Below are 15,783 nucleotides of genomic sequence, written 5' to 3'. Positions count from 1 at the left end.
CTGCGATCTGGGGCCGGGGCGGGGACTACGCCACCAGCGGGGCGGCTCGGGCCACAGCGGCCGACGGACCGGCCATGTGCTAAAGTTTCTGGGGCTCGGCTGCCCGGCGGGTGCGCGGCGGCACGGGGCGCCGAGCGCGGTGGGTGGGGCGCCGGGTGCTGCCCGCCCCCGGCCCCGCGGGGCGCAGCTCGGTGCGCTCTCACGCTTTCTCTCTCTCTCTCTCTCCTTTTTCCGGGTGCTGCTGCCCTCCGAGATCTTCCCGCCGAGCCCAGGCGCGGGGCATGAAGAGCCCCTGGGTATCGCCTGCAGACAACCCGACCGCGCGCACACCTCGCCAGCCGTTGACGGGGACATGAGCGGCATGATCGGTCTCTGGTGCCCGGGCGCCAGCCTTAGCCGGAGGCGGCCAGTGGGTCTGCGCTGCCTGGGAGAATGAGGCAGGAACCCACCTCTCTCTCCTCCTCGCCTTCCTCCAGCTCCCGCGCCCCGGGCCCGGGCCGGGCTGTGGCTCTACTGCGTGCCCTGCGCGCCCCCCACCTGCCTCCGGATGCTCTTCTCGGTAAGCCAGGCCCTTCGCCTCGGGAACAAAGACCCTTCACAGGGCTAGGAGGGTACCTCCGATCCCCCTCTCTAACCGCTACCCAGTGCCTGGAATCTGTCCCCAAACCCTACCTGGCTTCTGAACTGCCTAGGTGCCTTCAAGAAGCAGTGTTTTCCTGGGCCATCTGGGAGACAGCAGTGGGCTTGACACGCAGGCGGGCGACAGACCTGTTTGGTCTAGATGTGCATCTAAGGTGTGCCACCTGCATTCGGACGTAGTCACCTGGGGGACCATGATGTTCGGTGGGTGCCCACGTATTTCTGGGTGGTGTGTCTCCAAACCGCTCCAAGGAAGTAGGATTCCCCTTCTCCGCATTTCAGACGAGGAAACTGAGGCCCAGAGAGACTGAAGGTGTTAATCAAGGTCACGAGGTGGTAATCAAGGTGCTCATCACCCCATCAAACTGGTCCTTTGGTCACAAACACGCCTGCCTGGTCTCCTCGCTAGCTGCTTCCATCTCAAGAGCCACTGCGTGCGTGCGTGTGTGTGTGTGTGTGTGTGTGTGTGTGTGTGTGTGTGTGTGTGTGTAAATACTCCTGCCAGTGACGGCGGAGAGGGAATAAATTGCTAGTAGAATGTATTTTTCATTCACTCCTCCATCTAACGCTGCCAATCCTAATGTGTGCTCTAACTGTGAAGCCTCATCCTAGTTTACTTGGGAGGGTTGGGGTGCCGATGCGTTTCCCTTGTGCTTTCTTTCCAGGCTCTGTTTTCCAGGGCTCTTGAAGTGTGGTGAAGGGTTTCAGTGACTCCCAGGTGTCCCCTTCTGTGTCGTGTGCCTCCACCAAGTTCAGCCTCACATGGCACCATCAGCCTTTTCCCCCGGTGAGACCCATTAGCACCACCTGGGCTGGCTTGTGCAAATATTAGAGATAGTCACTTCACAGAGGCTGGGGGCTGATTCCAAATGGCCATAAGGTGAGGGCCACCTGGGTCCTGACTCAGTCGCCATCTCTCTGTGTGTCAGCAAAACTTCACACTTCTTAGCAGAGAGGGAGAGGGATGGACTTTGATATGTGAGGCTCCCTCCTTGCTCCACTTCCCTGATGGGCAGCCGGTGACTCTTTGCCAAAGTGTAGGTAATCCTAATCAAGGAGGCCATGAGAAATTGTTCGGTCCTTGTCTGAGCATTTGTTTAAGGGGCTGAGTGTCTACACCATCCGGAAAGTGATGGTGCTGAGCAAGGGAAGACCTTTTGCCACAGGGACTTCAATGTCTATGTTAGTAGAAGTATTGGAGTTGAGTTGGGTGATATGTCAGATCTTTCCCAGCTCCAGGACTCTGTGAGTATGAGAACTAATGGCTTGCATGCTTGAGCTAGGGTACTGGGGTCCCATCAGTCATAGACATATATAGACTGAATACATTATTGATCTCCAAGAAGAGGACTCAGCGCTGAAAGATCAGTGAGAGCCAGGTTCAACCAAAGGAGGTGATACCCCTCCCTGCCTCAGTGGATTATTTATTGGGTGAAAACATGGTGGCTACAAAAGGTCCCCAGATGCCAGACTCAGGTAATGCAATCTCAATTGGGTTATGTCATCTCAATTGGAGCCAGGACATTGGTCCCTAAGAATTGCTAGACTTCCATGCATCACCTTGACACACAGTGGGCTGGGAAGCAGCATGGCCCACAAGCCTTGCTGCCCTCTGAAAAGAGTCAGTTACGTTTCTAAGTGAATCCCAGCCAGAGCCATCGATGCAGCTACACTCGGCAATGGTTTGTCTCACACCTCAACCCTCTGCTGCTTGTGTTAGTGACAGGTGGAGTCGACTGAGGGCATTCAGAGAGGCTGTGACTATAAGGGTGGCCAATTGGGGCTGTTATTAGAGCTAAATGCATCAAGTTGACCTATGGGCCATTAATGGGTTGTCATCAGACTTTTAAAGATGTAGATTAATGAACCTTTTAAAGCAGCTCTGAATCCCAAAGCAAATGGGCACGTGCCACCCTTTCCGAGAAACTCAGCACCTCGCAGGGTTTGGTGGCTATTTGAAAGTCACAAAACAAGGGAGAAGCTTTCTTTATTTTTGACATGCTCATGGGGTCTGTGAAGGGAAACCAATGCTTCTTGGCGGTGGTATTAATCTCCCAGCATTGTGTGTTTTGGGTCCTCATGATTAACGGGTACAGTCTGAATAAAAATGAATGCAGAGAAACGATCTTCATTAAGTTACTCCTGGAGATGACAACATAATTATGAAATAACGATTTTTGGATCGTATATCATACCGCTAGCACCCGAAACTGGATTACACAACATACCAATGATCCCCGTTCTGATATTTAATTTTCAACTCATCAATTTTTCTCACAGCTTTTGTGCTTTTCCCTATGCACACATGCACAACGCCATGAAAATGGCCAATGCAGAATAGTCTTCCTTTCTCAGCTAAACCTACTTCCTTTCTAGAACTTCTCAAAAGCCACACACTCAGTTCCTAGGCTGGACTCTGGTTAAAATGTGTCTGAGGTGCCTGGATTTCTGTGGGAGGGCAGGGGGATATTATGGTCTAGAAATGAATACATGAAGGTGATTCCTTTGTGGGCTTACCCTATCCAATTGCGAGTGAGGCCATTGGTTTCTTTGCTGGTGAGGAGTGCTCAGGACTGTAAGATCTCTGAGGTGTTCCACTCTACTCTGATTGCCACGGAAGATGCTTGTGTGGGCAGATCACATCATGGTGTACAAGAAAAGGAAGAGGCCAAGAAACCAGCATTTATCTTCCTATTAACTTGGCTTTGTAGCATGGGGCAGTTTATTCCCACTCTTTAGGTCCGGGCTCAGCTCTGTATGATGGGGCTGTATGTTTGTATATAAGTTTGCATGGTTAGTAACAGATGATGTCCTTCAACTCTAAACTCGAAGAATCCTTAGAGTTTGGCTACAGCCGGTTATTAATAGATCCAGAATGCTGTGTGCACTCGAGTTACATAACACGTTCAATTAGACATCCATACAAACAATGAAGACCTAGTCACTTTAAAAGATGCATTTCGTTAGCTTAAGTGAAGCCTTAGTGCCCTGAGTGCATGATGATGGAACTACCATCCTGAAAGATGCATGCCAGGTTCCCTGGAACACATCTGAGAACACTGGAATGAACCGTGACTCTCTGGTACTCATGTGGCAGGAGACACAAGAAGGGTTATGTAATTTGGGTCAGTGGGGTAGGGAGAACATGAAGTCCGAGCTGCAGAGCTTCAAAGTCAAGAGACTTGGGGATTTTGCCTCGCTCCCAGGCTATTCCTGGAAGGTAAGGAGGGAAGATTGTAATTACTGTTTGCATTTGTTTTGAAAATGGAAAGTACTTAATTAGAGCCCTGAACTCCCTGGAAGCTTCAAAGAGGTGAGGCTCCGTGGCTTGGTGGCATGGTGGCTTGGTGGCTTGGTGTTTCTGCCAGCATCTTTGTGAAGCCAGTCAACCCTGCATCATGTAGGTAGGTAGCATGTCGCCTGGGGTCTAGGCTTCCTGTTGAAGTCATTTTCACATAGAGTGAGAGGAAGTAGCAGGCAGACCTTAAACACCTTTCCCCTTTACAGAGCAGGCATTGTCCACCTTGTGTGCTGGACGCAGAAGCTGGGCTCAGAGGGCTGATGAGTCTTCAGCTTACGGAGGTATCAAAATGGCACAACCTGGTGTGGTGCTCAGCACACTGCGAGAAGCCACCTCACACTAGCTTTTGTCCTCTGGTGCTGCAGCCGTCTGCTAACCCCAGAGTGTCCTTCTTCCCAAAGTTTTAAATAATACCACTGTACTAAAAAAAGCACGTAAGGTTTGACGTGGAGACCATATGGAGTGATTCAGCTATTGATAGACTTCTGAATTGTACTTTATAAAAATAAAAGGGACATCAGGTTTCTTTTAACCTGAATGATGGCAAATATATGTGTCCCCAAAGAGAGTCAGAACTAAGCTAAGGGTAACCTTAAAAAGGTCGACGTTAGCTGTTCTTTGGGGAAAGTGAAAATAACTCCGTCAGGTCCCACATGCCCGTGGGGTTCTGTGGGAAGTGGTGGGCAGGATGACACCCAAGTCCCTTTTGAAGGCAATGCAAACCCATACCTGCTGACAAGGGACACAGAACAAAAGTTACATAACAGAAACTTTCAAAGGTCAGTTTCTCCTCCTCCCTGGGATGCCAGCGAGTTAATCCTTCCAATCAGCACAGGCAGGGGATAAATAAAGTTCACCCCCAGTGCAGAGGGACGGAGGGAGTGTGGGTTCCGAAGAGCGTGAGGTGGCAGTGGGGTAGATGGCTAAGATGGCCTTGGAAGCTCAACCAGGCTAGGCACCTGGTGTTCTTTGTTGTCGAGTTTGCACAACTTCTTCTGATCAGCCCTCCCCAGGACCCAAGACTGCCAGGTCCCATCTGCAGCCCTCGATTTATGGAGACTCAAGAGAGGTCCCTAGAACACATGGTAGCTGGCTACGTGGCTTTACAATCTAGGAATGAAAACAGCCTGGTTATTTTCTCCAGCAGTTGAGCAGCCAGTTTTGATGTCAGCTTCACCTATGTCTTCCTAGTGATGTCTTAACAAACAGAACCCCTCCCCCCTTCCACCTCCTCAAACTGCCAAGCCATTCTGGTGCCAAAAGCCTTAAGTTTCATGATGGGTGGTGATTCATGGGGATATGTAGGGAGCCAACAGAATGAGTTAGAAAACTTGATGGTAATTCATCTCTGACCCGTAAAATACCAGCAGCCTCCTGGCGTTCAGCATGGAGTTTTTATTGGGTAAGTGAGGATTCCCAATGTTTGCTCCCTGGGAGACATAGAGAGTCCAAACTTTGAGAGAACAGATGGGAGCCTGGGAGCCCCCATGAGATTTTTAGTATGTATGGCTGTTAAAAAGTAGAAAGAGACAGAGACAGCAGAGTGTGTGGAGGCTGGGAATTACCCAGGACCCGTTAAGTTGATTTGATTTAATGTTCACTTCCACAGGATTCATTCAGCTAAGCCCTTCTAGACGGTCGTGTGTTGTCTGTGTATGGTTTAAGACAGATATTGGTGGTTTTCTGGGGCCAAAGCCTGCACCTGCTCCGGCCCCGCTCGTTAGAGAGGTGTGTATTAGTGCTTGATGCACTGATGTGACAGAAGCCTGAAACTCAAGGGCAGAGGGTGGTGTCCGTGAGGGTCAGTGGATTCCTAGTGGGTTTTGTTTCTTATTAATCTGATCTGCCATGAGCTGCCGGGTGCGCTTCATTTAGCATTAGGAAGTGAAGAAGCAAACAGAGAATGCCCAAAGCATTTTCCAGTCAGCCCCCGATTCTCAGCCTGGATTTGCTAGTGCAATCTGGGGATCTCACCGATGCCACACACCTCCAGTCGCAGAGAAGCCAGTAGAGTTCAGATTGGCCTTGACATGTCTCCTCCCACACGGGGTTCTTTGACTTCTTTAATTCAGAAAGTGGGTGATAATGATGATCGTTGTCTTTTAATGATCGAAAAACGACAGCTCTCAGATTTTTAAGTAAAGCAAATGTGCAGTATTTTAAGTGAAGCATCACATGTGAGCTTAAAATGATTTGTGAGTGTAGGGCCTTCCCTTCTGCTCTCTCTTTGAAATAATTCTCAAATAGTAAGCCCCGCTCTGCAGTGCTAAAATCTGGACATAGAAGCAGAAAACTGATATCCTGGGCTTTCCGTTCTGAAAAGCAGGGAGTGGGAAAAAATCCACCCGCTTTCTGAAAAGGAGAGCTGGGGGTTGTTCCTCTGTCACTGTCACCTCTCACCAGAAAGTCCCTGTGGCTGGGTGCTGCTTCAGGCCTACTTGAGGACACCCCTGTGGCAGCTCCTGGAGCCTGTGCCCATCTGTGTCCATCTGTGCATGTCTGGCACCATCTCCTTCACCAGCCACGTGTCCCACTCCAGTACTGCTAACTGGACCTCACCATCTTCCTCCTCTCAGACACACGGCAATTGTCAGCGGCTTTGCAATGAGTTGGCTGCTCAATGCCAAGGCTACTGTAGTAGATGAGATACAACTTCAGTGTGTGTGTGTGTGTGTGTGTGTGTGTGTGTGTGTGTGTATACCACTACTGCCCCCCTGCAGGCCTGGGACATTACCCTTGTCTCTGTCAGGGAAGCTGTCCAAAGCCTAGATGACTTTGTCAGGGAAGCTGCCTCCATGGGGACTGGAAGCAGGCTGGATGAAGATGGGTGAGAGTTAGGGATGTGCTTGTTAGCCCTTCTCTCTTCCCTTCCCTAGGTACCTAGGGCCAAGCCAATATCCTACCTGTGTTCCCTATTGGCTTCTGTAGCTGTCTAGGCCGGGAGGCTGTTACCCAGTGTTATTTTCCAAATGTGACCAGGTACCCAGTCTGTGTGGGCTATGGAGTGCTCATCAAAACACAGACTTATTTGGAGTGTTGCACATCTTCTGAATCAGGGTGTCTGAGGGAGCAGCCCCAACTCTGTGGTTCTAACAAGCTTTCCTGGTCCATGTCTTCTCGGGCACCATGAAATTCCAGGCTGCTGCCTGTCATGAATGTGATCGCTAGCGATCATTCTTGAATGCTCCTCCTAGGACACCTCCCATGCTGGAAAATGTCCCCACTCCACTCTCCACCATACCTTAACCATGCTAGCACTGGCTTCCTCTGCGCCACCTTCTCTGCTTCCTCTGCCCGCTATGGTTTGTTTCTGTGGGACACCCAGTGGACTCATGTCTCCCTCACGGAGGGCCAGCACCCGCTGTGTCCCTGTAGGGCTCTGCGTCATCTGTCCCTGGGTCTCACCTGCTCTCCCACTCCTCTCTAGCCACTCTGGCCTTGTGGCCATCCATCCATCCTCCTGTTTACCCAGGTGGAACCATGGGCCTTTGCCCTCTGAGACCCGGGGGTGAGGTCATCTGGCAGGAGCTGCTGTCGTCTGCCTCACTGTTTGAAAATCAGAACCTTTTCTCATGCACCTCTGGGATGAGCCTCAGCTTCCGGCTCACTATCCCGGCAGAAGCTGACTTCAAAGTGGCTCTCTAATTTCCGGCATGGCGTTACGGGATGACTCATCGCTACAAGGGCTGGGTTGCCAGTGTGGCTCTGGAGGTATCTTTCAGAAAGAGTTTCTAGAAATAGACTGTCTTTCTTGGGCTGTCTCTTGAGCTGCCTGAGACCCTAGAGGCCCCCTCTTTGCCCACCTTTCTACTCAAACAGGTCACTTTGCTACTCCCACCATCATGGGCCCTGGAAATTTTAACTCTTGCTTTCATGCAGGTCAGCAGAGTTCCTCTGACTTTATTTCATCTTTTCCAACCAAGAACTAGCTCCCCTGTTCTGTTTATCCCCAGGGACCCTTCTGTTGCCTTGGTTGAACAAGACACACCCAGACTTATCACTTGGTGACTATCTCAGAGACTCAACTCAAAAATGAGCTGAGGTTGTGGTTGGGAAAATGGGGTCTTTGGAAGAGAACATGTGGCTATCTCGTAGAACTAGGGTTTGGTCCCTGGAAGCCAGCCTCCCCACCCAGCAGCGTGGTATCCTCCAAGAAGGCCACAGACACTTATGACACTGCCATCCCCCCCCCCACCTAATGCACATGCTTTTCCTTGACTTAAAAAAAAAAACTTCGTTAGTTTATTCCGTGTGTGTGTGTGTATGTGTGTGTGTGTGTGTGTGTGTGTGTGTGTGTGCGCGCGCGCGCACGCAGCTGCAGGTGTGCACACGTGAGAGTGGGGTCAGAGGTATCATTCTTCAGAAGCGGCTCACCTTGTGTTTGGGGACATATTTCTCTCATGTGGGACCTGGGGCTTGCTCATTAGGCTGTCCCGGCTGGCCAGTGAGCACTAGGGATCTACCTGTCTCTGCTTCCCAACGCTCCCACCACCCCTGGCTTTTTATGTGGGTGCTGGGGTTCTACGCTCTGGTCCTCATGCCTGCTCAGCATGACTGAGCTATTGCCCAAGCCCCTTAATCAGTATTGACTTACTGTGCATGGTGACAGATTTTATTATGAAATTTTCATAGGTGTACACAGTGTAGTCTGTTCATATTCTTATTCCAGCTCCTTCTCTTGTCCCTTTCTTCTTTCCACTTCATCCTACCTCCCCTCATGTTATTCTCATTTCTACTTTGATGGTGTGGGTGTCTGTGTGTGTGGGTGTGTGTGCATATGCACATATTCACGGAAATGCATTTAAATCTAGATTCCACATAGGAAAAGATCATGTATTATTTGTCTTTCTGAGTCTGACTTGTTTTTCTTAACGTAATGATATCCGTTCCATCCATTTTCATGCAAATGACACAATTTTATTCTCTATGGTTGGACAGAATTCTGTTTTCTTTAGAGTCAGGCAAGGGCCTGGTTCTGTGCCCTGGCTGCTGCTGTGGTGCCTAAGGAAGCAGGAGTGTCTCTGTGGTATGTCAAATCAGAGCCCTCTGTGGACACGCCCAGCATGGGTGGAGCCTTGGGGTAGCAAGGCTCTCCTCTGGGCTACCAATTGGGGAAGTCACATGGTCCCTGCTTGTGCTGAGAGGCCAGAAGCAGAATGGAGGTAAATGAGGTGATGTCCCCTTTCAATCAACTCTGGGACAGTTTGGAGAAACCTGATATGTAATTACATGTAGCTAACTAGAGGGGCTGCCATGCCCAGAGAGGGCAGAGAGGAAGAGCACACATTGTCTGGGGAGGATGAGAGAGGAGCTGGGCTTTGTCAAGCAGAGAGGAAGGGGGGAGGGCATTTCCCGTTGGTGGGAATGTATGAATGAAAGCAGTGAGACCCGAGGGCCAGGGGTGCAGCCAGTGCTACTGTTTGCTATAGAGTTGGGTCAAGGTCACACAAGGCTGGGCCAGTCCTGGACTGATGGGACCAGGTCTGGAATGCCAGGGTAAGGGTGTTGCCTCTCTTATAGGTGACAGGGAGCCATGGGAGGTCTTTGAGTAAGAGTGTGGGTTTTGAAACAGTGCCTGGTGTTCCTGGTCCTTGACAGTCTATAAACCTAAGCACAGAGCACCAAAGGTGTGGAACGCTGAAGAAAAACCTTTGCGCAGGAATGAACTTGACGGTCGGGGGTGACCAACAGCACTGCTCCCCCATTTGCACCATTTGTTCCCATTGGCTGATCTTCCAGGAAGGTCCTGCTGCCCAGACCCTGGCTCCGCTGACCTTGCTGGGCTTTGCAGGGAAAGCCAGGTAGACGCTGGCTGCAGCCCTGGCTGCCCAGCTCTTATGGACACTGGCCAACAGGAAATGGAGTGGGCAGTGTCCCAGCCTTGATTCACTGAGCCGTGGGGCTCCCCGTGTCTTTGCAAATGCATTCAGGATGCTTCTGGCCTGGAAACAGCCTCCCAGACCCACATCCACCGCTGAGAGAATCCAGGGCACCAGCATCTCAGAGCTTTGCCCTGGCAGCAGCCATGATGAGTGGGAAGAGAGGGTCAGTGTCTGCAGCCACTAAGTGAGCACTTGATTTGAAGTAAAACTATTGTGTGGCGAGTGATTTATATATGCTGAGTTGGTTGGAGAGACAGGACAGGGAGGATTGCATCCCGGGGTCACAGGTGGTTGCATCGTCCTCACCCAAAAGTCTCCCCTCCTAACCAGTGGACAAGCTACTTGGTATTTTCTGGGGATGGTGGCCCTGGCAGAGAGGCCTCAAGACAGGGTGGTGAGCTTGCCATGCCAAGAGTAACAGGCATATGAAGAGGTGGCCTCCAAAGGTTCCCGCCACTGCTGTGGACCTGGAGAAAGGAACATAGCCTTCGTCACCCACAGACCCCTTATAGGTTAACAAACGAAAGACCAGAGATGGGAAAAAACAGCCCAAAGTCACAAAGGGACTATGACTATGAGCAGACCCAGTCATTCCGAGGCCACCATGGGTGTGGAGGTTGGCTGGGTCTCAGAGCTGGCTTGTCTCCACTTGAAATAGGCAGCCATGCTTACATGGCCATGCTGCCCACAGGTACAGGGGATGCGAGTCCCATTTCTTTCCTTCCTTATGGAAGTTGGTTCTCCAGCCCCTTATTTTGCTCCTTGGTTTCCGAAGCTTGTGTGTATCTTTAATGCAAGCAAAGGCGGGGGGGGGGGGGGGGGTTCAGCAGCCAGTTATCTAAGTGGAGCCAGCTGGCAGAATTCCCGTGTCTGTGAAGAGATGGGTTTGCGCTGTGCTGGAGCTCTGGAGGCAGGGTGTCTCAGGATGTACCACCAGGTTCTGGGGTGTCAGAGCCCCTACGCCTATCTCCAAGGTCTGCCTGAATTATCTCTAGGCATCACCCTCAGAGGCTACCCTTCTCCTCTCAGTTCTGTTCCCTGGGTCCTTAGTACCTGCAACAAATATGATTCATACCTTTAACAGTTGCTGCCCCCCCCCCCCAGTGCGGCTGAGTGAAGGGTGCTAGGCTTCAAAAGCATCTTAGCTGGGTGACCAGGCTCTCTGTGATGCCCTGCACCTTCTCAGATCCATCCTTTAGTGCATGGAGAGAGAGAGAGAGAGAGAGAGAGAGAGAGAGAGAGAGAGAGAGAGAGAACTTGGCCAATCCTTGTATTGAGTAAATAATCTTGGTGAGCCCATCAGTTACTGCAGTTCTGTGCAGAAGTGAACTATCTGGTTCTGAATGGTGTCGGGTTATCAACTGTATTGATTCCTGTTTTAAAGAAAGGGGAACAGAGTCATTAAAACCCAAATAGTGGAAACTGAAAGAGAATTAAGGGTAGTAAGGCAATTGTAAGAAAAAAAAATATGTGCTGGGCAGGCTTTTGGGGTGGTTATGGTTAAGATAGTTTTAGCTGGACATGATGGAACTTGATTGCGGTATCAGCATTTGGGAGGCAGAGGCAGAAGGATTGGTAATTCAAGGTCATCCACAGCTAGAGTGAGTTTAAAGGCAGCCTAGGATACATAAGACCCTGTCTCATTTTTTTTTTTTTTAATGAAGAAAGAAAACAAAAAAGGACCTTTTGAGTATTTTTTTCTTAAGCTTGTTTTTCTGGGTAAGGACCTGGCCACTTCCTAGATTCCCTTCCACTTGGCTGATGGTTCCTCTGCCTGAAATCCCACATCTGAAGTGACAGTTCCCCAGCAAGATTCTTCACGCTGTCACAGCCACTCCAGGCTCCACACCTGTTGCCTGAAGCTGTTCTCAGGAGGAAAACTGGCGCTTTGCACAGATCTGGATTTAAGTCCAGCTTCACCCTCTCACTCTCTGGTTCTTGGACCGTTGCAAGCACTGTTTTCTCTTCAGCAAATGGCACAATAGAAGCAATTGATGAGAGGTGTAGGCTTTCTATCCAGCTGCTTACCGTGGGTTCAGATCTGTGGTGAATTAACTATCAGCCTAACACAGCCTAGAGTCACCCGATTAAAGAGTCTTCATGAGGAATTACCTAGATCAGGTTGGTCTACCGGTATGTCTTTGGAGAACTGTCTTGATTGTTAATTAACATAGAAATACCTAGCCCACTGTAGGCGGCACTATTCCTTAGGTGTGGTGTCCAGAGCAATGTGAGAGAGGAGAAGGATAGCTGAGAGCAAGCAAGCAAGGATGTGTTTATTCTCTCTTTGCTATTGATTGGATATGATATGACTTGAGTTTCTGCCTTGATTTCATTGAAATGATGGGCTCCGGTGTGAAATTGTAACTTAGATAAGCCGTTTCTCCTCGAAATTTCTTGTTCTTGGGGTATTTGTCACAGCAACAGAAATGAAACTAGGATGAGACCCTACTGACACAGTACTTAGGTACTTTTTTAGAGTTCTTTCCTCAAGAACTAGGGTTGAGGGAGTATTTATTTCTGCCTGCAAACTGTCTCCAAAGAGTGGTTTTTGCCTCCAGTAATTTTGTCCATTTTGTTCAGATAGGTAGGTAGTTCTTGCTAGGGTCTCATGAGAAATTGCACTCAGATGGAGGCTGGAGCTGGAACCATCTGGAAGACAACCTCGTTCGCTGGCCTGGCACCTGAACTTGGAAGAGATGCACAGCCGGAGGAGAGGGCTAGGGAATTCAGCATGTGAATGGGGAGCCTCGCTCCTCCATCGCTCACTGGCCACTCCATGTTCCTTAGCATAGCGGCAGGAGGGACACGTGTGTATCCCAAGTGCAGCTCATTGCTGGGGGCATGGTACGGAAGCCTACTGAGGATCTTCATCTTTTCTGAAAGCCTTGGAAACCATGTGGCATCACCCCTGACATACGGTCATTAACAAATCATCAGTTATTGGAAGAAAAAAAAAAAAAGAAACAGGTAGGTTCCATCGTTTGACTAGAGTAGTGTCGAAAGGACTGAAGTATAATTTTTGGCTAAAATGGAGAGCTCACCCCAGCTCTTCATGCCTTCTTCCTCGGCCTACAGCCACATCTGTACTTTTCATTGTCCTGAAGACTTTAGCCTTCATAGTCAACCTTCGGTGTGTGTGTTAATCATTCATGTTTTATATTGCATGTGTCTTGTGACACACATGAGTTAATACAAGGAGTAATATTCTGATGTGTTGTATTAAAACATTTTCTTTGAGGGACAGTGATGGCACATACCTTTAATCTCAGCAGAAGCATATGGATATGAGTTTAAGGCCAGCCTGATCCAGGATGGCCAAGGCTATGTAGAGAAACTCTGTCTCAAAAACAAAAAATTTCTAGGTGTGTGTATGTATGTGTGTGTGAGCATGTGTGTGAGTGTGTGTGTGTGTGTGTGTGTGTGTGTGTGTGTGTGGTATATGTGTGTATGTCTGTGTATGTATGTGTGTATGCTCTGAAAGCAAGCCCTGATGGTTCCTCTCTCTTATTTCCCTGAAACGCAATAGAGAGCAGTGCTTCTGCTGGATCTCCCAGTCTTGGGAGACAGACACAAGTCAGGTTCTGATCCTCATGTTCCCCGAATCTGCTTTGTACTGCCTGGCTGCTCTGTGCCAGGCCTTTCACAGGGCCTGCCTGATCCCAGTCCTCAGAGACTCAGTGCCAGAAAGACAAACAGGAAAAAAACAACAGACAAATGGTTGCAGGCAACAGAGGAGTTTTGAGAGGGAATTGGCATTTCGCAGAATTCAAAGCAGTAAGTACAGTCTGCTTGCACGAGAGAGGGTGGGATGGTAAACAGATACTCATCTGAAGAAGATCAGTGTGTCCTCTGTCCCCAGCACTGGGTTCTTCTGTCTCCTATATCACCCATCTCACTCAGCCTTGACTTTCTGTCTCTCCTTTGAACGCATAGTCAAATAGCAGCCACGCCACAGTGGCAGCCTTTAGCCCTACGTCTCCACGACCTCCTGACTCATTCAATCTCCCTGGACACATTGGTTCCTTTACAGGAAGCAAAGTGACCTGCCTGGATGACACAAAGCTGGGGCTAGTCATTAGGTCCCAGTGGTAGGGAGAGCTACTTCATGGGGCTGTAAGTGTGACGTGAAGAGTCAGAGGTGGCATGCCCTCTGTCTCAGGACTGCTTCCTGGTTTTGGGTGACAGCTGTTGGGCTGTAAGCACCCTTGAGAACCCAGCCTATGATCTTAACATTACCATATGATAAATAACTTAAGGACTGGGTAGACCTTGATATTAGGATTTGTCCAGAGAAAATATTTTTAATTAGTTAGTGAAGTTAATTAGTCAACAGGCACTGTCCTTGTTTCATTTTGTCTGGTGTTGTTTCTACCCCGGCTAAGGCTTTGGTTGTAGACCTGAGGAGTTGTGTTTGTGGACTTGTGCTGGGAACTGAAAGCATTAGGAGGCCTGGAGGTCTCCTAAGTTGACCTCCTGGAGGTCAACTTAAAGTCTGGGCACTGGTAGCAATGAGAAGAGCTGGCCTATGTCTGGAGCTGGCCAAGGCTGGGTGGTAGGGAAGCAGCATTCTCCAGCCTGTGACTTAGAAAGAAAAGCAGCCTCTGGCAGCGTGAGAGCCCTGACTGTTACCCACCTCTGAGTCAAGAGATGCAGGCTGAGCCAGGCACAGTAACCCAAGCATGCAGAGGCTGAATCAAGGTGATCGCTGCATGTCTGAGGCCAGCCCAGGCGATATAGCAAAACCTCATCACAAACACACAGCAGAAGCAAGCTCCAGAAATGTGGAAGTGATCTTGACTTTGGGTCCTTTCTTGAAGAAAAGTCCTGGTTGGTTTTTTTTTTGTTTGTTTGTTTGTTTGTTTGTTTTGTTTTGTTTAGAAGGAACTCTGCCCTCTCTTCGCTAGGTTGCTGTCATGAGCCTTGTTTGCACAACCTATTCACGATGGCCCAAGATGACAAATGAGGAAACAGGCTGAGACCGCTTGGGGAGTTTGTCCCGGATCACTTGGCTCCTAAGAAGTGGGGCAGGAATGTGGATCAAAGCTGCCCCTTGTCAAGTTACCAGTGACAGCCTCATAAGCCTGCCGCCTTCTTATGGGCACCTGCTCCTGTGGAGTAGGGATAGTGTTCACTGTGCCTCTCATGGTCTACTTATTCCCAGCTGTGAGACAGTTTTTCTTTTTTTTTTTTTTTTTCATTTTTAACTCTTAGACTGTTGGTCCTCCTCTCAAGGGTTCAGCCCGTGGGTGAGGACAGGGGGTTCAGGCAGAGAGGGTGAGAGGCACAGAGTCATCACTCAGACACCCAGAGTCGGGTGAATGCAAACTGAAGGCGAGGTTCGTTTATTCTGGAAGAGAGAGCACGTTATATAGCTTTGGACAACCAATCAGGTTCCTCCACACCATCTCCGAGTCTGCTATTGGTTGCTGGTCTCCGGGCAGGCTCCCCAACGTCAGGCCATGCACCCTTCACCAGTTATGCCAGTGGAAGTCAACCAGGCTGTGAGCGCCAATGGTCCCAGGAGCTCACATTGCATGTGTATTTGTATCTCTGAATTTGGGCAGGCTCATGCCATGGCATGTGTGCAAAGGCCAGAAAATAATCTCAGATATCAGTTCTCACCTTCCACCTTGCTTGAAAAGGTCCACCCCTTGACAGTCACCGTTGTATGTGCCAAGCTAGCTGGCCTTGAACTTGGAGGGATTCTCCTGTCTCCACCTCCCATGTCACCACAGAGACACTGGGATTACCCATGAGCACTATTGTGTCCAGCTTTATGTGAATTCTGGAGACCCGAACTCAGGCCCTCACAGCTTTACACACAGAGTCAGGTTTATCTCCCTAGTCCACCCTGGAAATACTCTACACAGTCCTACTAACCACACTGGAAAAGAAGAAGAAGAAGAAGAAGAAGAAGAAGAAGAAGAAGAAGAAGAAGAAGAAGAAGAAGAAGAAGAA

General features: G+C 49.6%; 1 protein-coding gene across 1 annotated transcript in view; it reads left to right on the top strand.

The window, feature by feature from the left end:
- Positions 1-205: 205 nt before the first annotated feature.
- The window catches only part of Tunar (TCL1 upstream neural differentiation-associated RNA), a 47,168-nt gene continuing 31,590 nt past the window's right edge, over positions 206-15,783 (top strand). The window contains exon 1 of the mRNA XM_055593012.1: positions 206-559. Within this exon, the coding sequence (XP_055448987.1) occupies positions 548-559 (12 nt within the window). The 5' untranslated portion in view covers positions 206-547. The remainder of the gene's footprint in view (positions 560-15,783) is intronic.

The sequence above is a fragment of the Psammomys obesus genome, unplaced genomic scaffold (genome assembly GCF_907164565.1).
Source record: "Psammomys obesus unplaced genomic scaffold, mPsaObe1.curated_primary_1811, whole genome shotgun sequence".
NCBI lineage: Eukaryota > Metazoa > Chordata > Mammalia > Rodentia > Muridae > Psammomys > Psammomys obesus.
This window is presented reverse-complemented; position numbering and strand designations above follow the sequence as displayed.